We start from the raw sequence: 25,826 nt of genomic DNA on the forward strand, positions 1-25,826 counted from the left end.
CTTCCCTCCATTTTGCACAATTTTTTAGTAGAAACATGATACTATTGAAATACATGATTGTTGTTAAATAACCACGGTGAATTGTAAATGCATGCTAAATAACCATGAAAATAGATGATTGTTGCTATAAATAACCGCAGGGATAAAGAATGATATGAAACTGATTGTATAGGAAAAAAATATGAGCAGAAACAATTCAACATTATCGCTATTTTTTCTTCTGAGTTTGGAGCCATGATTTTCATGCTATGCTAAATATTTGATTTCTCTCTTGAGGGCTCATTATTAACCAGGTATACAACCCTTCAACATCAATTTCCTACAGCTTCCTCTCTTTTTGTTGCTCATGTATTTTGTTGCTCAGTTCCATGTAAAATATACCAGTACTTAAACATCGTATCAACAAACTAGAGCATGTTTGTAGTAAACACATTTTGTATAGTGTGGTAATAGAAACGTATCTATAAGTGGGATTTTCCAGTAGTGATTTAAGATAGATTACCATCTCTTTAAGGATTATAGAGGAGAACAACCATTCACACGTGCTTTGTGCCATGATCATGTACAGGTCCATATGCTATGCTGTGTGTCTTGATCAGAGTTTCATATAGTTTCTATTTATTTTAGGAATGCTAGCTGCATGTCCCTTGTCTAATTGTGAGCTGGCCTTGTTGTGTTCAGTACCGAGGAGCTGCGTCTGACAGGTGAGGAAGTGTCTGTGGAGCTCGAAGCTCCTGAAAAACTCTCAGTCCAAATCCTCCCAAGGTAATTGGTGTATCTGTGCAGTAGATGAATGATATTTATTGCACAATTTTTTAGTAGAAACATGATACAATTGAAATACATGATTGTTGTTAAATAACCACGGTGAATTGTAAATGCATGCTAAATAACCATGAAAATACATGATTGTTGCTAAATAACCACAGGGATAAAGAATAATCAGAAACTGATTGTATAGAAAATATATGAGCAGAAACAATTCAACATTATCTCTATTTTTTCTTCCAAGTTTGGAGCCATGATTGATTTTCATGCTATGCTAAATATTTGACTTTGTCTCTTGAGGGCTCATTATCAACCAGGTATACAACCCTTCAACATCAATTTCCTACTGCTCCCTCTCTCTTTGCTTTTGCTGCAGCAGAGTTGGACCTTTGTAGAGGTACATCTAGCTTGTATATAAACCACACCAAGGCAACAAAACAAACAGTTCAGTTGCCACAATTCAGAGCTGCAAGTGTATGTGTGTGAGATTGTGCTAGTGAGCTAATTATTGCTCACCTATCCAGGGAAATCGAGGGCCAACATGTTTCTCTATTACACTGATAGCTCACGTATAAATGCATGGCTGTCTATTGAACTCCAAACTTGTAGAGAAATGGACCTTGGTCTGTAATTTTTATATTACCTCTAGCTTACCTTTTCTTCCCCACTGTTTTTTTTTAAGGTTCACTATTTGCTTTTTTTCCCCAGAGATCCCTACAGCGTCAGTATTGTGGATGGTCTGATTCAGTCTAACAACTGCATGACCTGGAAAATTACCTTCGGCAATACATGCCCGTTCACCATGATCAATAGATCATGATGCACGCTGCGTTGTTCTTGCTCTGTCGAAGTGAAAGATTGTTGCTACTTCTAAAAGGACATCAGTATGCTGAAGCGCAACTCTTTCTAGCAAGGGAAATCACCCCATTGAGAGAGGCAGATAGCCCTAATGTAAACATTGCAAAGCTGCATGCCGAAATTGATCACATATCTCTGTGTCTCTAAGAACATGTAAGCCTTTCCCCTCTGAAAGCGATCGGGTGCTCTAGCCTAAGAGGGGGAGGGGGTGAATTAGGCACTCTAAAAACCTTAACCTATGGCTTCAACTAGTTTGCACAAAACTTGAACTAAATCAAGCTATCTAGATGTGCAACTATGGTTCACCTTAGTGTGAAACCCTCATCCCAAAAGAGTTTTATAACCTATAGCCAATCCTAGCAAGATACTACACTAAGAAAATAAAGGCACACAAGTTGCAATATGAAATGCGGAAGCTAAAGGAGAGGGATGAGAGGAAGCGAACTCTCGACACGAGGATATATATATCCCGTGGTTCGGTTTGCCACAAAGGCGCCCCTACGTCCACGTTGTTGAAGCACTCACGAAGAGTATCGCTTTCCGGAAATCAAGTCTCTTCCGTGAACACAATCACGGTCACCTTGATCCCGATCTTCACTAAGAGAGATTGCCCACGAAGGAGGGGTCTCCGTCCCCCGCACAATGTCGTCGACGCCGCTCCACACCAAGCCGGAGGATCGTTGACTTGCCGGCGAGCCACCAAGGCTCCAAGGAGGCCGGCGCACCAAGATACAATGTTGGTTCAACTTAGAACCACAGCACAAGGATATAAACCTTGCTTGATCACTCACTCAAGAGCTAACCTTGCACTAACACTCACAAAGCTTGTGCTAAGGACTAAGGATTTGATCTTTATACTCTTGGATGGCTTGGAGGTGTTCTTGGGTGTGTGTAGGATGTCCAGCAACTCCAGCAATCTTCAAATAGCCGGGGGAGCTCATAAATATAGGCCACCAACTCGAACTAACCGTTTGGAGCCGTTGGGCACATTTCTGCGTAGGCATCGGAACTTCCGGTGCAGGGCGTCGGATCTTCCGGTCACTCACAGCAACTGAAGTAGCCGTTGGCTTCTCTGACACAGTTGCAGCAACTCCAGGGACCATCGGTTAAACCGATGCTGAGGGCGTCGGTTCAACCGGTCACACACAGCAACTGAAGTAGCCGTTGGGCCTCCCTCTTCTGCTGTCGTCATTGCTCCGATGGTATGTTCCGATGCACCGTCAGTTAAACTGGTGCTGAAGGCTTGGCTCCTGGGCACTTGACATTGTCTCTGGAACATAGTACGTTGAATGCATCGATGCTTGTCTTGACACCATCGGTTCAACCGGTGCTTTACTTGCTCTTCACTTGATCTCCAAAGGCGCTCAGTCGTGCACCAAATACCAGGGCGTCGGATCTTCCGACAAACATCGGATGCACCGATGCTTGGTCGTCGTTTCTTCCGGTGCCTCTGTTTTCTGTAGAACTCGTCCAATTCAGCGTCTCTTTGAGTTCTTTCTTCGTGTTTTGCTTTGTATGGCCTTTTTGGTTCATCCCTGGGATCTAGAAATGTTCACTTAACAAAACCATTAGTCCCATTGATTGCGTTGTCATACGATCACCAAAAATCACTCGAAATGGCATAAATGGTGCCATGTTCGTTACACCCTCCCCTGCTCAAGGATCTGACTTGTTCTCTATCTAAATATAGTCTTTATCTGAAATTTCGTTACGCTGGTGGATGGACAAGGCTTTTCAAAACCTGGAGACCAATATGAAGGACGCAATCCATGACTACATGCGATTTTACCATCAAGAGGAAATAGGGTATAATTTGTTTTCTACAAATATTTCTATGCATGCACTCATTCATACACATCTATTCAATTGTAAATTATTTATTTATTTTCTACCAGTTTTCAGCAAGCCGGGCTCATTAGCCCTTACTGGCGCTTTGCGCTATGCATTGAGAGGGGAAAAGGTGTAGTCACGGCTCGTTGCTTTCTTTGCCACACTGTCATGAAGCTTAATTCTGTTAAGACAGGTGTCGATTACCATATTGGAGGAAAGCGCTGCAACAGGCTAACTCCATTTGCTTCTGAGCAATATGAGTGGATTGCTGAAAAGGGAGGGATGAAAAAAAATACCAGCAAAAGAAAGGTAACGAACCTGTACTGAGTAGGGTTTGAGTAGGATCTCTCTCCATTGATGAACACTCATCAGTAAATAAAGAAAAGTAATCTGGGTTGTATCACAATAGCTCCAGGCATGTATCATAAATAGTGTTTAAAATAGCGGGCTGAGGCATTTAGCGGTTGGTGTTTGTAGAGGCTAAAAAAACTATAGCGAGCTATATCTTAGCTAACTTATTTAGTGGTTCTGTAAATACTATGTGTTGAGAAATCGGCGCCCCTACCACCTTCACTTAGGGACTAATACGAGAGACCAACTCTATATGGGAAATCAACTCTTTATTCACCATAACTTAGTACAACACTATACTCTTACACTCTTTATATCACTACCCTATCATCATACTATTACACTACATGGCAATCTTGTCATCTTCTACTTGAGACCTCTTATGCCATGGTATGGCAAGAGGGGGAGGGGAGCACCCCTATTTATAGGACTCGATGGCTCATATGATTTTGTCATGTGTCCATCTTCTACACAATGCTTTATAAAATATCTAACTTTAGAATTTTTCTCATGATTATCTAATCATACAAATATCTAATTTCTAGAGTATTCCATATTTCAACATGAAACACAGTAACCATGATTCATGCATGCTCTCTAATCTTCTAGAAACTTCTCACAATTACGCATTTCTATTTCAATACCATACATAAATCTATGAGTAATTTTGCATATTAAATATGAAATCAAGAAAAATTCATTGACTGAATTACGGCTTGGGCTTCATTAAGTTTTGTAAATGATGAAGTTCATTACTAAATTAACAATAAATAAAGACTAATTACATGATTTAGCTGACTAAATAATACATAATTTAGCGGCTATAGCGGGATATAACCAGCTATTAGCGGATTTAGCCATTTAGAGCTAAGAGATGGATATCCTAGTTTTTTCCTCTCCCAAATGCTATAGCGGTGGCTATAGCCGGCAATTTACAACCTTGATCATAAATAAGATTCCCTTATCCTTGACCTGCGGCCTTGTATTAAGAAGGGAATTTGGCTATTTCTGCTGGTAGGTAACTGATGGTGATGATATTGATGATGCTGATGCTGATATTATGGAGAAGAAAGCAAAGGTTCGCAAACAAGTGAGCACAAGAACAACTGATGGCGATCACCTTAAGGATATCCATCGGTACTTGGACCAAGTGCTAGCCGAAGCTGTTGAAATGAGAGTGCTGCATGAAAGAGGAGATAATGCTGATTTGAACCCACATGTTAATAGGATTATGGAGCTTGTTGGCAACATTCGATTTTCAGTCCATCATAGTGCACCACCGCTGAGTCTGAGTATCCCCGCGTTGCCCGCACCACCTGTAAGTGGGGATGGGGAAAATGAAGCACGCAATGAAGATGCGTCTCCTGCACCAGCACCAGGGGATGGGCAAGCACATGAATCCTGGCCTCCTGCACCCTGAAAACAGGTTAATCATCTTCTATCTACGGATCCGACTTTTTTTTGCAATGATTAACAATCTTGTTTAATTTTGAATTAACTCATGCATCAGCTTATTCATCAGGCTTTACTATCAATTAATGTCTAATGAGTGATGAGTACAATAGCTTAAGCTTGTCTGAACTTTAAGCTTATTGTTCCATACAGTACCTGTTCATCTATGCATTTTAAATAAGCTTATTATAATAGTTCTGCATGTTTCTCTTATGAGACTTTTTTTCTGCTTTGAGATGAGAGGATTTTTTTTCTGCAGTCTTAAGTTCTACCTCACAATAGAAGATATATAAGAATCCTTTTTCCTGGTTTCCATGTAGGCATGTTTAGCCTCCCTATTTTTATAACAAGAATGTTGTTCTACCAGCCCATTTTAATTTGCTGCTATCCGGAGTCTCTAAATTATGTTCTTCCGTAACTGTTTTCATGTTCCGGTCTCTGAATTTTTTTTCGTTTGTATTATTTACTAATGTAGATGCTTCTGCCATGTAAAATTTGAAGTACGAATGATATATGAGCACCAATATTGAACTGCTGTTATTACAGTTGTAACACAAAGAAATTGCGGCACATTTTTATTATATTATTATAAGCATATATAATGGTGACCATATCTCTAGGATTTAGTTTCCAGCCACACTTTGCTTGCAATCTTGTGTATCTGAATAAACATTAGCAACTTTGTGTGGATTGTGGCACATATTTATTATATTATAGGCATTGTGCTGGAGAAACATCAGCAACTTTTACACATTAATTTTGTATGAATTCTGCATTTTGTACCCACGTACTGTTACAAATGATATAAATATAACCTCTGTCTATGATTTGGAATTTCAGAACCTGATTCTCGTCTGGAGGCCAAGTGAACTTTTTTGGTGACCATTGGGAAGTCTGTTGACGTATGGATGTTGGTGAAATAATGTTACAAACCATGACTGTACTGTCATTATTCATGACCTTAGTACTGTAGTGACTGCTCATACATTTGTGATGATTCCAAACGTTATGCAAACTAGAAACACCAGCGTGGCTTTGCCCCGCCCTGCTTGGAGAATAGCAAACCTATCTTTCATACATTCTAGCTCCGTGAGTGCCAATCTGTAGCTTTCAATTATACGTGAGCTTTCAATCTGTTTGGCTGCTGTGCTTTCAATCTGTAGGTCCGCAATATACCTTATAATAATGGCAAATTTACAAAACAAAATAATATGATTACAGATGCATAACTACAAACCAAGCAAAGTTTGTTTAATATCATGGAGGAGAGAAGGTCAAAAACTAGAGATCGAGCGCGATGCCTGACCCCGACCCCGACCCCGACCCTGACCCTCTCCTCTCCTTCCTCATCCACCCCACATCTGCACCGAATCCGCCCAATCCCTCGCCGATCCCCTCCATCAATTGCAAGATCCGAGCTCGCCGTCGACTGCTCCACCAACTGATGGGTCGCTTTCAGAGGAACTTCATGGAGGCGGGGGGGTCGAAACATCCAAAGAGCTGGCCCGGTGCGGGGCGCCGGCGCCATCGACGCTCCCGTCGTCCACTCAGTCGTCACCGGCCAACACGCGTCTCCAGCTCAAGACCCGCCAAACCGGGAAGCCCAACTCATGAAAAAGGGAAGGCCATGGCGCGGAAGGGCGGCACCCATCATCGGTCGCGCCGTCGCCGTTGTCCCAGCCTCCCAGGAGTCGCCGTTCCCGCTCCCCAGCGGCCCACCCTACGGGCCTCCGGACGCGGATGGGTTCTTCCAAGTGCAGAGTCACCGACGCATCCTTCTGAGGCCGGCTAAGCCTGTGCCGCCGAGCATGGTGGGGAAGTGTTTCAACTTTGGCAGCGAGGATCACGTCAAGGCGAAGTGCCCCTTCCCCCCGCGCTGCCTCAATTGCGGGAGTGAATGCCACCGCCGGCGGAGCTGCCCCTTCCCGCCGATGGGGGCCTATGCTGCGACGAAGAAGCGCCGCCGTTCCCCGGCCGCGGCGAACTGGAGGGAGCCCTGCCCCCCGTCGGGGCCTGCCGCCTCGTCCCCGTAAGTTCCGCTGCACTGGAGGCCCGGAGGCCGGAGCCACTGACGATGCGCCTCGTCTGGGCGGACGCAGCGGCCCGACTTTCATGCCTCGGCTCTCACAGTGCTGGTGGGCTCTATTGCCTCCCCCCTCGGTCGTCCCATGACTGCGGCGGGGGACGGGCCTGCTCCAGCAGTCAGCCGGGGTCTACGCCTGCTGGCGGCCACGGATGGTCCGCGCACGGTGCCTCCCTCGGAGGCCGCGCACGTCGACGCAGCGCTACTAAGGACAGAGTTGGGGGCCTCCGAGGTGGCAGACGATGTCGAACATGTCGGCCATGGAGGGCCGACCACCTGTCCGGTCGGTGGAGCCGGCGTCCACTCCAGCAGCGGACACCTCCTCAACGTCGACAGCTCCGTGCGCCGCACCTACTGTCGGCAAGCCGGAGGGCCTGGTGCAGCCTGCTGATGCCCAGACGCCCATTGCTGCTGTCGCGGATCGGTATGATGCGATGCGACCCAGGATGACACTGACGTCGGGCAAGTGCCATCACTCTGCCGCTGCAGGAAAGTCTTTTACCGACGCTCCCTCGTCCGCGAGCCCGGCGTAGGGAGCCTGAGAGCTTGATCCTGTGCTCCGCGATCCTAATCCCGACAAACAAGCGAAGCATGTGCTAGTGCTACAGTGCTTGTCAACAAATGGGAGGAGCGCAACCGGCGGACTTTCGATCGCTGTTCTGTGTCTCCGCGCGGCCACGGCCATACTCGACGAGGCAGCCGCTGCGGGCTACGGCTGCCTGGCACTGCTCACAGTCACAGGGCTTCTAGATTGAAGCGCCACGCTCGCTCTCGCCAACGTCGCGCAATGGTTCTTCCTTTAGTACACGTACCGAACCTACTCCGCCAGTCGGTGCCTTGTGTTTAGTGTTCACTCCAAGATGCGTTTGGCCCCTCGCCACACTGCATCCTGGAGCCTGTAAAATTCCTACTTCTACATAATTAATGAAGAACGTGCAATGCACGTTTTCGAAAAAAAATATATGATGGAGGAGAGATAAGTTCAGCTGTTATGTCATTCTAGAGTTGCAGGGGTAACATGTGCTCTGTTATTGGAGTAAAATAATTATGAAACATTAGGACAAAATGGCCTACTTCTAGGGGTGGTAAAGGGCCCTCCAATTTAGCCTAGCAAATTTAAGGATAGGGCTGGATAAGGGCAGGGCTAAAATTATATTCATTTTTGAGCTAAAATTGATTAGGACTCAAATTAATTTGTGAAGGAAGCAAAAGGGCCCGGCCCGTTACCACCCCTGGCTATTTCAAGCGAGATAAAAGTGTAGTAGCAGCCCAAGACGAGCCTCTGATTTGTATGCTGATAATTTCAGTTAGCATCAGATCCCACTCTCTGTTACTTTTCACACGCTACAAACATAAATAACACATTAGAATGCAGTTTATATAATAACTAGACGGTGGGCGCGCATTTGTGCGCCGAGTCGGGTGGATGGATGTAGATGTTGTACGAGTTGTTTGATCTGGAGGTAAAATAGAACGCATGTACAGATGGAGTTATGTCGTGGATAGCATATCATAAAAATATTGTGATCTGTACATGGAGGTACTTATAAATATTGACACTACATTACATATTACACTGGTTAATAATTATACAGGGTTGATTTGTATTACACAATATCAGCTGGATAGGCGGGTGCACATTTGCGCGCCGAGCTGGGTTGCTGGATGTAGATTTACATGATGTGCGCAGTTCTTTGATTGGGGAGTAAAATAAAGTGGATGGTCAGATGAAATCATAACGCAGAAAGCATAGTCATATAGATAGTATGGTCTGTACATGGAGGTGGCTACAAATATTTACATTACATTAGATACCATACTGGTGATTATAAAGTCTAATAGTTTGATAATTATACAAGGTAGGTATAGAACTGAATGGACTGATATTAGGGAAGATTAGTTGGAAGTGCACTGGAAGCTGTGTTGGTCCTTGAGGTGGATGCATCACCAATGGTTACAGCCATCTGTTGATATTCAAAAGTTTGGACTGAGATGGTAAGCCAATCATGCAAAAAGGATGGTCAATATCAGTCCAATCATGCGCCTGATGTGATCAATATAATCTAAGCTGAATCTAAGCTGGCAAAAAGGATTGATTGGTCAACCAACGCACCATGAGTACTGTCTCCTTGATGCGGCCCTGACGTCCATGTTTTGTCCACAACTCAACAGGCTGCAAAATAACATTGTTATTAGCATTGAACATGAATAGATACGTCAATGGCAAAATGGCACATATATACTTGCCTTGAACCATTTTACATCGTCAGAATTGTGGAACATGTACCGCACGATTGCTTTCAGTTTTGAGACTCTGGATACCTGCATAATAACATGTCAAATGTGCCCCTATATTAGCTGAGATATAAATGAGAGCCTTAAAGGCGAAATAATCTGTGTCCATAAACTGGAAAACTCAGCAGAACAAGATTTGAAAATATAGCAGTGATTGTGTACAGGTAGAAAACCAAACCCCTCCTACAAAAAATAAAAGAACACAGAATTTGCATAGGTAACTGCGTTGTAAAGATGGATGAACCCAAGCTTACCCAGTCAAAATGAGGAATGTTGAGTACTCTATCCTGCTTGTGATGAGTGAATTGTCAACCGTGCGGTGTGATCGTGCGCTTGGTCTTTGGATTGCAGGTACATGGGCGTCGAGTGTCGACGGAGAGCTGCCGTGGAGGAGCTCAGGCCGGGTGGCAGCTGTGGCGTCCACTACTGGATCGAGGGCGCAAGCGACGACGGAAGGCGGGTTTCTTGGTTTGCGCCACAAAACCAAGGAGGCGGACAGCGGTTGAAGACGCCGAGTCGTGGAGGCACGGGTGTCGGTCTCGGGACTGGCGGAGGCGACGGGCGTCGATGGCGTCTAGGGCCTCGCTGCGGGCGAGGAGGTGACGGGCGTCGGGCGATGTCTAGGGCCGTCAGAAGGCCGAGGCGGGAACGGCGTCTAGGGCCACGGCGTGGAGGCGGGAATCTTCCCGCGCGTGAAGTTTTGGCGGTTTTCTCAAAACCGGCCACCTACCCGGGTTTCGCGGACCCTCCAAAACCGCGGACCGGATCTTTGTCAATGTGGAGGCATCGCAGGGAAGACTTCGGGTCGAAGAAAGAAACTCCACCATTGATTGAGGACATGTACAGGGCTGCTGCAGACCCGACCGGTCTGACCGGTCCCTTGGACCGGTCTGACCGGTCTAGCCGCAGCAGCTGGGTATTTAAGTCCCCCTCACCTGTTCGTGGGGGTTGAGTCTCTTGAGTCTTTTCTTTCTCTTCATTTTTCCTTCTTCCTGCCCCTGCTCTAGTTTAGGGCCAAGGACTCCAACGCAAAAGAGGGTTAGATTATAGCTAATCTCTCCAATCTAGAGGGTGGATGATGGGCGGATGGCTCTAGCTTTGTATAGGTGAATTCCACTGAAATTCATGAATGAAATCTTGTTGAGATCATCTATGTGTGCTGAGTATTCGTCCTCCCCTTCCTCTCTTGTGTTTTTGACTTGATTTCTCTCTTTTGGATGATTAATGTTTAGAGGAATTGAGCCCTTGGATTCGTGTTTTGCCGGACTCTTTGTGATGATTCCTATGCATGTAGCCTAGTGCCAAACCCCCTGGAATCGCGAGTTCACACGAATTGAAGGTTTTGTGTTCTTGAGAAAACCCCAATCCACTTTGATCTTTTCCCGAATTCTCGAGATCCTTCAATCTTTTGGGTGAGGTCTCTTGGGGATATGTTCACGGGACCAGTGTGAAGGTATCCTCCAAGCTTTGCTGAATTTGGACTTCGTTTGCTCGAGATTTGCCTTTTGAAGCTTTGGTTGCGGGCTGTCTGGAAGGGACCGGTCTGACCGGTCTCGGAAACCGGTCTGACCGGTCTGGATTTTTGAATTCCAGACCGACTGGTCTGACCGGTCTGTGCTAGCGGTCAGACCGGTCTGACTCAGCAGTGTTGCTGTTTGGGGAGTTTTTCAATTTTGCTTCTGCGAAGTTTTCTAGGGTGTGCTGCTGCGTGATAGCTTGTCCATAGTTATTCTCACATACCCTAGGTGGAGGGCTTGCGGTGATTTTGGGATATAGGTCGACGGATCGATTTCGAGAGAAATTTTGATCGGCTCCTATTCACCCCCCTCCCCTCTGGTCGCCAGTTTCGGTCCCTCAATTGGTATCAGAGCTTGGTTGATGTTTTCAGTACCTTAACCGATTCGAAAACCACTTGGCGACCATGGCGAGTCTTGGAAAGATCCCGGTGTTTTTCGGCGAGGACTATGCCTACTGGAAGGTTCGCATGAGAGCCTTCTTGCAGAGCATGGGAGCCGAGGTCTGGAATATTACCAAGAACCAGGCTTACGTGGTGCTTGCCGCTCGGGTCACTCCTCTTCAAGTGACTGAGCACGAGGCTAACGCCAAGGCTGTCAATGCCTTGTTCGCTGGCGTTTCTCGTGCGGAGTTCTCACGCATCCAGGGTTTTCAGGAAGCTCACAAGATTTGGACGTGCCTTGAGAACTACCACGAGGGCACACCTCAGGTCAAGGCCAGACTGTTCGAGACTCACCGGCGTGAATACGAGAACTTCACACAGGAGCCGGGTGAGAGCATTGACTTGATGTTCAGTCGCTTTCAATCGATTGTGAACAAAATCAATGCGAACAGATCTGTTGATGCCCTTGAGTACACAGAGCACGAGAAGGCCCTCAAGTTGCTTTACGCACTTGACCGCTCTGTGTGGGATCTCAAGGTGAACACCATCATTGAGTCTGCTGGCTATGAGACTCTGACGGTGAACGAGCTTTTCAGCAAGCTCAAGGCCACTGAGGTGGATAACCAGACACGAGCTAAGCTCAATGGTGCCCCTCCTTCCAAGAGCATCGCTCTTGTGACTGACCCAGGTGGATCGAGCTCTAACGCTAACTCTGCTCTTGGCTTTTCTCTTGCCACTTTGTCTTCTGTTACAGATGAGCAGCTGGAGACGATGGGCGACGACGACTTGTGCCTCCTCATCAGCAAGTTCCAGCGCGTCTACCACAATAGGCAGAGGAAGAAGAACCCCGGATGCTACAACTGCGGCGATTTGAACCACTTCATCGCCGATTGCCCCAAGAAGTCCGGCGGTGGACAGAACAACCACTTCGACTACTACCGCCACCGCGACTGCGACGAGGGAGGCTCCAACAAGGAGCGTCGGTGACACAAGCACCGCAGTCATGACCGGGGAGGACGCTTCGACAAGGAGTCACTCAAGAAGCACTTCCAGTACAAAGCCAAGAAGCGGGAGAAGGCCTTCCTGGCGCAGCTCAGTGACCTCGACAAGAGCTCCAACACCAACCGCTCTTCTTCACCGACCTCCGAAGACGACGACAAGAAGAAGAAGAAGAAGCGGGACAAGGAAGCCACCGGCTTCATCGGCCTTTGCTTGGCGGCCGGCCGGCGCAAGGGCTTCTGCACCATGGCGGATGAAGCCGATGGTGCTCGGGCGTCTTCGGGTGGACACGCTACACCGACGCACGTCGACTCTTCTCCTGGATCCGAGAGCGATTCAGAGGTAAACTCCACAATCGACCTGCTTGATACGGAGGTTAGGGAGTTGTACGCCGCTCTCGACAACCAGAAGAGGCTGCTTAAGGAAGCAGCTAGAGAGCATAGAAAGCTTAGGGCTGAGCTGGCTTGTGCTAGGGAGAAATCCAGTGAGGATGAGTGCGCTGGCTGCATATTTCACATGAACGATCTTGTTGCTCTCCGTGCCAAGCATGATGAGAACGTCGCAATTAGATGTTGCTAAGACTTCGCTTGCTGACGTGTCTCATGAGCTCGCTAAGGCCAAGCATGAACTAGAACTGGTTAAGGACGCTCCTATTGTTAGCGATGTGCTTGAATGTGATGAGTGTCCTATCCTTAAGTCTGATCTAGCTTCGTTGCAGTCCAAGTTTGCTACTGTTGTGTGTGAGCTAGAGGAGCTTAGGTCTAGGCCTGTTCTGCTTGGTGCTTGTAAGCTTTGTCCCACGCTTAGGTCGGAGCTAGACGAGAAGAACGCTTTGATTAAGTCTTTGGGGGAAGACTAAGGTCGTGGAGTCTAGCCCACCTATTGACTGCTCTGTTTGCCCTGGTTTGATCTCTGATTTGGACAATCTTGCGGTAGAGAAAGCCAACCTGGAAAGTGAGAATACCTATCTTAGGGCGATTCTTAGTTGGGTTTCTGTTAGTGAGCCGCAGTTGGGCATGATGATTAAGCAGTTCAAGCGTGGTGATGGGTTTGGGGTCGATTACACCTACACGAAGTCAGACTTTGACATGTTGTATGGTAAGATCAGCAAGGTTGCTGGAAAACACTGCTAGTACGAGCACGCAACCTTCGCTCGTTGACCCCGCGGATGGTGTGCTTAAAGAACCACCGAAAGCACCTCCGCAGAAGCAGGTTTGGGTTCCAAAGCCCAATGAGCTGAAGAATCCTCTCGATACGCTCCCTGCTGCCACAGCTCAGGTTGCCCAGAAGAAGAGGGCTGCTCCTTCTCGTCCGCAGGCTAGGCCTCCACTTCCCAAGCGTGAGGTGAGGTACCACTACGAGTTCTGTGACAGGGAAGGTCACCTGGAGGAGTTTTGCTTCAGGAGGAAGCGGGCTGTGAGACGAGAGCAGGAGAGACGGAACGCGAACATGTACTCTGCTCGGGTGCATGGTCCTTCTCGGCGTGGTGGTAGGCAAGATGCTAGGGCGCGCCGTGTAGGTGGAGGTCAGGGAGATGGTAGTGGTTACCGTGCTCCAGTGGGTGGTCGCTTTGCCGGCCGTGCTCCTGGTCATTTTTAGTACGACTATGGACCACGGGACCGAGGCTTTGGAGGAGGTTTTGAGGCTCCACGTTTTCCTCGCGGTGGTGTTCGTCAGTCACGCGGTAGACGGGACGGTGAATACGCTTTGTCTGGTTTTGCTAACCCTTCTGTAGAGCAAATGGCTCGACACTGGTTTGCTTCTCACTTTGCTAACCCCAGTGTTGAGACATTTGCTCACCATTTGTCTCACTACTGATGTGCAGGTTGGAGGCTTGGAGAACAGGTGGATCATGGACTCCGGTTGTTCGCGCCACATGACCAGAAATGACAAATGGTTCTCCAGCCTCATCCCGATGCGCTCAAAGGAGTACATTGTGTTCGGGGATAATGGAAGAGGAAAGGTACGTGGACTTGGCGCTGTTCGAGTTTCTGATCGCTTTACCCTGAGAGAGGTTGCTTTGGTTTCGAACCTTGGGTTCAATTTGCTCTCTGTTTCGCAACTTCTTGATGAGGGGTTTGAGGTTCGCTTCAAGGAGGGCTGTTCGCGTGTTTTGGATTCCAGAGGAGATTTGGTTTGCCGGATTACACCTCGCGATCGGGTTTTCTTGGTTGACTTTTCTGGAACTCCTCTTGGCCCTTCTTGTTGCTTGTTGGTTGGTCCTTCTTCTGATTTGTGGAAGTGGCATAAGAGACTTGGACATTTGAGCTTCGATTTGTTGTCGAGACTTAGCTCATTTGGCCTAATCCGAGGATTGCCCAAATTGAAGTTTGAAAAGAATCTTGTTTGCCATCCGTGTTGCCACGGGAAGATGATTGCTGCTTCTCATCCGCCTGTTAATCAGATGATGACCACTCACCCTGGAGAGTTGCTACACATGGACACAGTTGGTCCTTCTAGGGTGATGTCTGTTGGTGGGAAGTGGTACGTTCTTGTGATCGTGGATGACTTCTCTCGCTATTCTTGGGTCTTTTTCATGAGAACCAAGGATGAGGCTTTCGAGTTTGTTCGAGACTTAATCTTGAGGTTGAAAAACGAGCTACCCTAGGCCATGCGAGCGATTCGCAGTGATAATGACACAGAATTCAAAAACGCTCATTTTGACGCCTTCTGCAGTGATCAAGGGCTTGAACATCAGTATTCTTCTCTCTACACTCCACTGCAGAATGGAGTTGTAGAGCGGAAGAATCGGACACTGGTTGAGATGGCGAGGACGATGCTCGATGAGCATAGGACTCCTCGCAAATACTGGGCTGAGGCGGTTAACACCGCTTGTTTCGTGTCCAACTGCATTTTCTTGCGTGCTTTCATGCACAGGACTTCTTATGAGTTGCGATTTGGACGCCAGCCCCGTGTTGACCATCTCAGAGTTTTCGGATGCCGGTGCTTTGTGCTGAAAGATGGAAATCTTGATAAGTTTGAGTCTCGCTCGTCTGACGGCATTTTCCTCGGTTATGCTTCTCATTCTAGAGCGTACCGTGTGCTGATTATTGATACTAACATCGTCAGAGAGACTTGTGAAGTCACTTTCGACGAGACTGCATCGTGCAATTCTTCTGTCTTTGAAGTTGCAGGAGATGATGAGCTCGGCACCTCCATCTTTGAAGATGAGGAGGAAGAAGCTGCGGAGGGCGAGGCTGAGGCTACCACGCGTGTTGTGGACCCAGTTGCCTCTGCAACGAGCTCGGACGATGATGATGGCCCCGATCCGACTACGTCTACTTCACGAGGGCCGATCGAGTAGGTGACTCAGGCTTCACCAGCAGCACCTGAGGAGACACCAGACTTGGTTGAGGAGGAGGCGACTTCGACACGGGAAGCACCTCGACATATTCAGCGTCGTCATCCACCTCAACAGATGCTAGGTGATCTCAATGAGTGAGTCTCCAGGTCCAAGGTAACAAGTATCGCTGGCTTTGCTCACTCAGCGTTTGTTGTCTCTTTTGAGCCCAAAGATATTGGACACGCTCTTTCTGATTCTAATTGGGTCAATGCCATGCATGAGGAACTCGAAAATTTGAAAGAAACCATGTTTGGGTTTTAGTCGAGCCTCCACCTGCTTGTAATCCCATCGGAACGAAGTGGGTTTTCAAAAACAAGCAAGGTGAGGATGGGTTGGTTGTTCGAAACAAGGCTCGTCTTGTTGCCCAGGGTTTTTGCCAAAAAGAAGGGATTGATTTTGAGGAAACTTTTGCCCCTGTTGCTCGTTTGGAAGCGATTCGGATTTTTCTTGCATTTGCTGCTTCTAAGGGTTTTAAAGTTTTCCAAATGGATGTTAAATCTGCCTTCTTAAATGGTTTTATCGAAGAAGAGGTTTATGTAAAACAACCCCCTGGTTTCGAAAATCCCAAGTTTCCAAACCGTGTTTATATACTTCAAAAAGCTCTTTATGGTTTGAAACAGGCATCTAGAGCTTGGTATGATAGATTGAAAACCTTTTTGCTGGCTCAGGGCTTTAAAATGGGATGCGTGGATAAAACTTTGTTCCTCATGCGGTCTGGCAATGACTCTCTATTAGTTTAGATATACGTGGATGATATTATCTTTGGTGGCTCTTCTCACGCTCTTGTCTCCAAGTTTTCTGAGCAGATGTCCAGGGAGTTCGAGATGCGCATGATGGGTGAGCTGCAGTTCTTCCTCGGACTGCAGATCAAGCAAACTCCTCAGGGCACGTTCGTCCATCAAGCCAAGTACACCAGGGACTTGCTACAGAAGTTCGACATGAGTGACTTGGCTCCTCAGCCGACTCCGATCAGCACTTCGACGGCGCTTGATGAGGACTTGGACGGCGAGGCGGTGGACCAGAAGGAGTACAGGAGCATGATCGGCTCGCTCCTGTACCTGACGGCGACCCGGCCGGACATTCAGTTCGGGGTCGGCCTCTGTGCGTGGTACCAGGCTTCTCCGCGCACCTCCCACAGACAGGTGGTGAAACGCATCTTCAGGTATCTGAAATTCACCCCTGAATTTGGTCTTTGGTACTCTGCGGATTCTTCTCTGGTTTTGGTCGGCTTTTCTGATGCCGATTTCGGTGGGTGTCGGTTGGATCACAAGTCGACATCCGGCACTTGTCAATTTCTCGGTACATCTTTGGTGTCTTGGTCCTCTCGCAAGCAGGCTAGTGTAGCGCTTTCTTCCACAGAAGCTGAGTATGTTGCCGCTGCTAGTTGTTGCTCCCAGATCCTATGGATGAGACGAACCTTGCAGGATTATGGACTGAGTTATGATAGGGTTCCCATTTTCATAGACAACATGTCTGCTATTAGCATTGCAAAGAACCCTGTCCTACACTCCAGAACCAAGCACATAGATATTAGATTCCATTTCCTGCGAGATAATCATGAGAGAGGACACATAGACCTGATCCATGTCCCTTCAGAGAGGCAAACCGCAGATATCCTCACCAAACCGCTAGAGCAGGACACTTTTGCTCACTTGCGAGGGGAGCTTGGGGTTTGTTACCCCCTTTGATCGCTGACTTTTCTTTGGTTAGCTTTGTAGGTCTTGTCTGCTCTTCTTTTTGTTTTCCAGGTTTGGTAGTTGCATTGTGCATATGCATTGTACATGTTTGCATTTTGCATTGCCTCACTTGCACCAGCATTCTGGTGTACATTGTTATGATCTTCTAGTGCCTGCTAGTGTGAGTTGATAAATTTGATCATGTATAGCTTGCTCCATTGTGTATATGACATCATCTGAGTTAAGCTATTTTGATTTGAAAATCTAAAAACATGATCAGTCTTGGCTACTAGCAGGTTAGGGCGTGTTGATATGCTTTGCTATCTTATTCATGCTAGTGTAGCCTTTCGTTCAGCAATTCATATTTGAAATGATTTAAATTTGATTAAATTGCTTGAACTGTTCTTGAAATGCATTAAGAATTGCTTGATATAAATTTGATCGAAAAATGAATGTTTGCAACATGTTTTTGGCTGGTTTGGCTCACCTGTATGAGTATGATTAGCACTGCTTTCCATTCCATACTTGTTAGTGCTAGATCTTGGGTGATGCTTTTATTTCTCCTAAACTGAACTTGCCTAGCTCTAGACTGATTTGATATACCCTGTAGAGCTAGATGCAGGTCTTGTTTATGGATGCATACGTGCTTGTGACTAGTTGTTGCTCATATCCTTGTATCCCTGAATGCTTTCACTTACACCTCCTGCATTGCATTCATTGCATAGCATATGTTCAGGGGGAGTCGAAGTTTCAGGGGGAGCTTTAGGTCATTTTTAGCCTTGATGTGTGCATGTGCCAACAAGTGGGAGAAGTTAGTGATCGAACAAGGGGGAAATTGTTTGATTTTTGAGAGAACCAAAAACTTGTTGAGCACAGGGCTTTGAGAGTGCATACATTTGGTGAGAGTTGCACTGGTAAGGGGGAAATGCACGGAGTTTCTGCTTTGTTTTGCTCCTGGTTTCCTCGTTTTCCCTTCGCTTCTGGCATGACTGTGTCGAGCTCTGCCTCTGTCTTTGAGGAGTCATGCTTATGTTTGATCGATTGCGTCGAGCTGCTGCCCATGTCTGAGGGGATCGATATTTTCTTGGTCAAGTGACTTGCCCTTGCTTCTTTCGAGCTTTTGTCACTTGTTCGACTTCTGCTTCTTCTTTGTTCTTCTCGGTTTTTGCTTCTCTCTTGGTTCGGTTTGTGGTGTGTTGACAATGCACTCATCAAGGGGGAGATTGAGGAATGTTGAGTACTCTATCCTGCTTATAATTAGTGAATTGTCAACCGTGCGGTGTGATCGTGCGCTTGGTCTTTGGATTGCAGGTACATGGGCGTCGAGTGTCGACGGAGAGCTGCCGTGGAGGAGCTCAGGCCGGGTGGCAGCTGTGGCGTCCACTACTGGATCGAGGGCGCAAGCGACGACGGAAGACGGGTTTCTTGGTTTGCGCCACAAAACCAAGGAGGCGGACGGCGGTTGAAGACGCCGAGTTGTGGAGGCACGGGCGTCGGTCTCGGGACTGGCGGAGGCGACGGGCGTCGACGGCGTCTAGGGCCTCCAAAACCGCGGACCGGATCTTCGTCAACGTGGAGGCATCGCAGGGAAGACTTCGGGTCGAAGAAAGAAACTCCACCGTTGATTGAGGACATGTACAGGGTTGCTGCAGACCCGACTGGTCTGACCGGTCTAGCCGCAGCAACTGGGTATTTAAGTCCCCCTCACCTGTTCGTGGGGGTTGAGTCTCTTGAGTCTTTTCTTTCTCTTCGTTTTTCCTTCTTCCTGCCCCTGCTCTAGGTTAGGGCCAAGGACTCCAACGCAAAAGAGGGTTAGATTATAGCTAATCTCTCCAATCTAGAGTGTGGATGATGGGCGGATGGCTCTAGCTTTGTATAGGTGAATTCTTCTAAAATTCATGAATGAAATCTTGTTGAGATCATCTATGTGTGCTGAGTATTCGTCCTCCCCTTCCTCTCTTGTGTTTTTGGCTTGATTTCTCTATTTTGGATGATTCATGTTTAGAGGAATCGAGCCCTTGGATTCGTGTTTTGCCGGACTCTTTGTGATGATTCCTATGCATGTAGCCTAGTGCCAAACCCCCTAGAATCGCGAGTTCACACGAATTGAAGGTCTTGTGTTCTTGAGAAACCCCAATCCACTTTGATCTTTTCCCGAATTCTCGAGATCCTTCAATCTTTTGGGTGAGATCTCGTGGGGATATGTTCATGGGACCAGTGTGAAGGTATCCTCCAAGTTTCGCTGAATTTGGACTTCGTTTGCTCGAGATTTGCCTTTTGAAGCTTTGGTTGCGGGCTGTCTGGAAGGGACCGGTCTGACCGGTCTCTGAAACCGGTCTGACCGATCTGGATTTTTGAATTCCAGACCGACCGGTCTGACCGGTCTGTGCTAGCGGTCAGACCGGTCTGACTCAGCAGTGTTGCTGTTTGGGGAGTTTTTCAGTTTTGCTTCCGCGAAGTTTTCTAGGGTGTGCTGCTGCGTGATAGCCTGTCCATAGCTATTTTCACATACCCTAGGTGGAGGGCTTGCGGTGATTTTGGGATATAGGCCGACGGATCGATTTCGAGAGAAATTTTGATCGGCTCCCATTCACCCCCCTCTGGTCGCCAGTTTCGGTCCCTCACAGAACAATTTTCTTCAGAATGATCCGATCTGGATCCACACTTTTTACTGAACCTATAGCAGCAAAAAATGAAATCACCCATCAAAAAATGGGAATTTAAAAAAGCAACAACCAGTATTTTGGTTTTGATTTTTTTTATCTTAGAGAAACACAACAATATTTCCACAAAACCTGAAATATCATTACATGCAATGGGAATAGAAAAAAACATGTTAGCCTCTTGTCACTCAATAAAGATGGAACCAAATAATAATCTTCGTTGGCTTCTAAATCAAGTCAATCTGAAGCTTTCTAATTAGAGCAGTTGTTGTGGTACGACAATAACACTAAACCACCCGATATAATGTAAAAGCATACAGGAGCAGCCAAGCCAAAAATATAGGACAAAGTGAACCATGTTGCCAACAAAGCAAATGTGAATGCGCTAGCCAGTTACAAATAATGTAAGTATTGTATGCCTTGAAATGATGGGAATGTAATTTCAGAGTTGCACAACCCTATTGTTAGACCTTAATCAGGTTCTCAAACCAGAGCTTAGTAATCAGTAATTCTGGCGGTGGAACCAAGTAAGCTAGAGAGCAGCGGAATTTTCTAGGTTCAAACTCAGAACGGTCAAGTAAGCTAGAGAGCTGTGAAATTTGCAGCAACTCAAGTACAATTTTTTTATTTGATAGGTGTAATGCTAAATGCATAGACAACTTCATACCTTATCATCCAACGTTTGTAGATCACCTGGCACACCAAAAAAAAACTCAGGATCAGATCGTGACCATTTATGGTAACCTGTGTATTCTTAAAGGAATTTGCAGATAAAGCAGATTCTTTATTTTCACACATCCATACAAGAGTCAACTTAGATATATCTAGCATATATTGAGGTGGCAAATAAAATGATACATTCAGATATATACAGAATATAGAGTGCAATTGTTCCAATGTTCTATTGAAAATAGAGTGCAATTGTTCCATATCCTAATGTTCTATTGAAAATAGAGTGTAATTGTTCCAAGCGTGCATAATCATAACAACAACAACATAGCCTTTTAGTCCTAAGCAAGTTGGGGTAGGGTAGAGATGAAATCCAAAAAAAACAGAGGTAGGCGAAACACAAAAAGGGCTCAAACAGCAGTAAGAGATAGAAGAAAACAAAACTGAAGAGGAAACTAGGTCACGGCTCCGGCACGTTGATTGCTAGCCTCCACGCGCTCCTATCCACAACTAATTCCTTGGAGATATCCCACTCCCTAAGATTTCTCTTAACCGACTCATCCCAAGTCAGTTTAGGTCGACCTCTACCTCTCTTCACATTATCGGTCCTCCTTAAAACCCCCCTACGCGTGCATAGGTCACCACTCCAAGCGTGCATAATCCATTTGATAAAATATAATCTATTTTTGAGAAAATACTGCACGGACAGGTTAGGATTTTTTTTATAAGGATCAACTCTTGCCTTGTCCAAAGTGCGCGCTTCATCTTCTAAATCATTTGTTTCTGAATACTCAGCTTAGAATCATTTCTTAATAGAGAAATTGTTAATACAACAGGCTGCTTGGATAAGCTACATATATATAATTCACCTCATGTAGCTATAACTGTTAAAACTGTAGAACTGGACACATTGTAAACTGAGTTGCATAGATGACCTAATATAACCAAACAGTTGTGTCGTATGTCATCAAGATTCTATTTAGCAAAAAAGAAACAACGAAAGGCTGGTCAAAACAATAGTTAAGAATGTATGGCCATCTGAGGTCCATGTTATCTATAGTAACTTGAAGGTTCTCTATTTTAACGCTCTATTAAGATAATAATAGCACAGCAAAAAAGAACTATTTGTTGCCAACAGCTTCTTGCATACTGTACCAACATTCTATGAAATCTTCAGGTAACTAAAACTGAGTTAAAAAAAACCTACTTTATATTGGTAAGCAGCTCATTCCTTTGCATCAACCGGTAAGTATTCAAAAAACACTGGACGGCTGGACCAAATATAAAGAAAACACTGGATCATTTTTTTTAAAAAAAAAAAGTAAAAGCACCAATTTCAAGATTCAGAAAACACTTCCTTGATGATGGCATTTTAAAACAGCAGCATGGTATGTTACCTGTGAAGGCCTCGTAGCTGCAGATGCAGAAGGCAAAAATCCGCACCTTAATTTGATTGTGTTGCTACCAAGCTCACTGACCTGTACCGAAGACAAGGCAAAATCCTGCAAAAATATCTATTAGCTCTACTCCACACCATCAATCATCAGTTTGTAAGAGAACTCTACACATTGCGAATCTGTACAAACTATCTAAACTGAAGAAAACCTATCCTGACAGGTTTCATTAAGTATTTAAGTATCACAAATTGTAATGCGGTTGTTGCACCATTCAAGTCCACTGCTCGGTAGACCAATTTGGAAATAAATTTAAGATTAGATGAATTTCCAAAGAAAAGGAAGACATTCATGAATATTTTTAAATGGGCATGTACTCATATATGTAACATCTGCATAAAAGGTAAAACATGATAGCTACGATGACGACTGGCTCTTATGTGCTTGAGTCAATTATAAAGGAACATGCTCACACGGACTAAATGTTTTTTTTTACCAAAATCTATACAGTAGTAAACTCTACAGAAACTAACCTGTGCATAAATGCTTTGTTTTTTCAGCATGCTTGGCATAAACGCAACTAAAATAGAAGCATAAAACAGTATGAGTAAGGAACAATATATCAGCAATGGAGATTCAACCAAGCAAAAAAAAACAAAATTTTAGGAACATGCTACCCCTTAGGTATTTAGCCTAATCTTCTCTAAATTCCCTGATAGGAATCCATTTGTTTGCCAGCACTGTTGGTAGTCGTCAGGATTTTCAATTTCGTTTGACAAAAAATTTCGGACATGGCCGAAATCAGCGAATTTCGCGAACACTGGTAGTCGTAAACCCTCTGTGTTTCCAAAAAGTTGATACAAAATCTGTATGCAGTCATAGAGACATTCTCACATGTATAAACTGTTTTTCAATTAATCTAGAGATCACCTAATCCTTCATATCACATTCTTTAGACAATGCCAATGGCTCCATCTATCTTCCCCTTGCGTTTCTATATCTATAGATCGCTTCTAAAAATTAGCTACTTTACCCTGGGCGAAAATGCAGCAGACTAATTAGGGGACTCTTACGTAACTACAGCCATCCAATCGCGAAGTTGCAAATGTTCAGGTTATTACCTTATTGAAGCCAGCCTTGATTTTGAAATGGGACCCAAATAAAGATGGAAAGCTGATTCCCTTGGTCTCATACAGTAAAACTTTGAAGTCTAGCCAGCAGACCAGGGACTCCAATTGACTTGAGAAAACACCAGTGCACATAATTGCATAGAAAACTCAAAGGAATAGGAGAACCAAGAGCTTGACGATGTTATCATTGGGAATAGGGCATTTGCTCAGAAATAACAGTATATAATTTTTCGTCACAATTAGCGATCGCTGAGAACAATGAGAAGGCCAGAATTCAGAAGAATATATCTATCACTCCACAAGCAGTAAACACATATCTCAGATTACAGTCATGTGTCTATTGGCATCATAGACAATGATCATAAGTGTGAGTGGAAGACAAAACGAAATCATCAGAGCACACAAAGAAGAAAATCAAGACAGGCAACATTATGGGAAGCTGACAAAGGAGGTGTGAAGTGTTGCTTAGCTATGTAGATCTTCTGATGAATATTAGCAGTGGTATTCCAAGTCAAGCCCAGGGAGAACCACCTACAAATCGATGAGGAACAATCGAAAAATAGATGTTCAAGAGTTTCTTCTACATTATCCTGACACAAAACACAGTTGTAGCCTTCCTGAACAAAGAAACACACGAATTTGCTTCTTGTTGGATTCGTGTGTTTTGTTGATAGGAAATATGTGCTAGTTGGCCATAAAACACATTAGTACTCAATAGACCGCCCCCAAAAGTTTCTAGTGCAGCGCAAATGTACTTCAAATTGATTTTGTATGAATTAATCTACGAATCTCGACTTTTGCAACAAAAGTACTATGAGGGGATTGTCAATATACCAAGCTTAAAGTTTGTTTTAATAATAAAACTTCAAATTACGGTCTTATATATTTGATGAATTTTCATTGTTTTTCATCTTTCCATGTTTATTTGATGTCTTCCAAAATCACTTCACATTCAACCTACAAAAAAAACTTTTCATCATGCACTTTTTTTATGAAGCTTAATTTTTTTTTAAGTTGTGACCAGCAAAGATGGAACTACTCTACTAAGTTTTTTTTAATGGAGCAGGTATATTTGGCTGCACTTAAAATAAGCTGCATCCGGCTGATGCTTCTTTAGCTTCTCTCATAAATTACTGTTCAAACAGCCTGCTGCGGCTTATTAAGTGCAGCCGGAATAATCTGATGGTGCTCTGCCAGCAGAGAGCGCGGTGGAACGGGGACACGTGGCGTTAGACAAACGAGTACCAAGAGACAAGGCAAGAGAGACGCCAGAGAGAGAGAGACGCGAGAGAGAGAGAGAGAAACGAGAAGGGACTACCATTTATATACACTCTATATTCGCGACCGGTTGATTTCCCCAGTAATCCCCAACTCGCAGAGCAGCCGCAGCGCAGCGCAATTGACCGGTTAGTAGGCGCAGGGGACGGCGGCGCGGAGTACCCCTGCGTCAGGCGGCGGATCGACACGGCGTACGGCGCAGGCAATAAGTTCACCGGGGACGGCGGCGCGGAGTACCCCTGCGTGAGGCGGCTCCGCCACCGACGCCTCATCACCTTCCTCTGGCTCCGAGGCCTGGTAGCCCCCACCAAACTGTACGTTCATGCATTCTTTCTCGCCCTCCGTTTATTCGCTTCGCCAACGACGGCTCGCTGAACGAACAATTGCGGTGCGCCGGCGCCGCCGTGTGCACTGCACGCAGGATAACCCGCGAGGTCTTCTTCAGCGTGACGGACCTGCGGCTACTGGTGGAACGGGGCCAGTGGAGCGACGCCATAGACCACCTCTCCCGCTTCCTACCGCCGCCGGACACGCCGCTGAGCCTGAGCGTGAAGGCCGCGGTGCTCCACCGCTTCCTCGTCGTGCACATGGCCCGGCGGACATCGTGTCCGGTGCCATTTCCAGCGACCACGTGGCCACCTTGCGCAGAGAGTACTTCAGCTGTGACCGCGCCGTCGGCAAGGGCACCATCAGGCTCCGCTCCCTCCTCCGCTCTGTTATATTGTGATCCAAATTCTGATGGGAGAGTGTTAGAATTTGGGCTTGGCCCATTAAGGCCCATGTGGTGCAAACTTTTAATCCCACATTGCTAGTAGAAGTTGAGGAGACCACGTGACTCTCCTATATATCTAACTCATAGGCTTCACCGGAGAAAATCAATCCTATTATTCCTCTTGTAAGCCGCCGATAGGCGTTGTACACAAACACCCGATATAGTGAAGTTCTTGCTGGCTGGCGCCCGTGGTTTTTACCCTTCGCATTGGAGGGGTTTTCCACGTTAAATCTTCGTGTCTTTCTGCGGTTTGATCTTTCTATTTTTCATCGTTTTGTTCGCCGTCGCTTCTAACAAGTGGTATCAGAGCCGTGGTTTCAAGTTTGGGTTTCGTGATGGCGTCGATGAAGTATGGATCTACCGATGTT

At 45.9% G+C, this 25,826-nt stretch overlaps 1 protein-coding gene across 3 annotated transcripts; it reads right to left on the reverse strand.

Moving 5' to 3' along the window:
- Positions 1-9,053: 9,053 nt before the first annotated feature.
- LOC120660790 lies at positions 9,054-23,855 on the reverse strand. 3 transcript variants are annotated; one of them, XM_039939426.1, is made up of 9 exons: positions 23,400-23,855; positions 22,812-22,858; positions 22,282-22,386; positions 20,883-20,908; positions 20,182-20,229; positions 9,892-9,901; positions 9,590-9,664; positions 9,456-9,515; positions 9,054-9,306 (listed from the first exon to the last, which is right to left on the reverse strand). In XM_039939426.1, the coding sequence occupies exons 2-9, from the start codon at positions 22,848-22,850 to the stop codon at positions 9,229-9,231; spliced, it is 441 nt and encodes a 146-aa protein (XP_039795360.1). In that variant the 5' UTR covers positions 22,851-22,858; positions 23,400-23,855; the 3' UTR covers positions 9,054-9,228. The 3 variants fall into 3 exon arrangements, with proteins under 3 accessions (XP_039795360.1, XP_039795359.1, XP_039795361.1); XM_039939425.1 differs by lacking the exon at positions 22,812-22,858; XM_039939427.1 differs by lacking the exon at positions 23,400-23,855 and having other exon boundaries at positions 22,812-23,026.
- Positions 23,856-25,826: the final 1,971 nt, after the last annotated feature.

Source organism: Panicum virgatum, chromosome 2N (genome assembly GCF_016808335.1).
Source record: "Panicum virgatum strain AP13 chromosome 2N, P.virgatum_v5, whole genome shotgun sequence".
Taxonomy (NCBI): Eukaryota; Viridiplantae; Streptophyta; class Magnoliopsida; order Poales; family Poaceae; genus Panicum; species Panicum virgatum.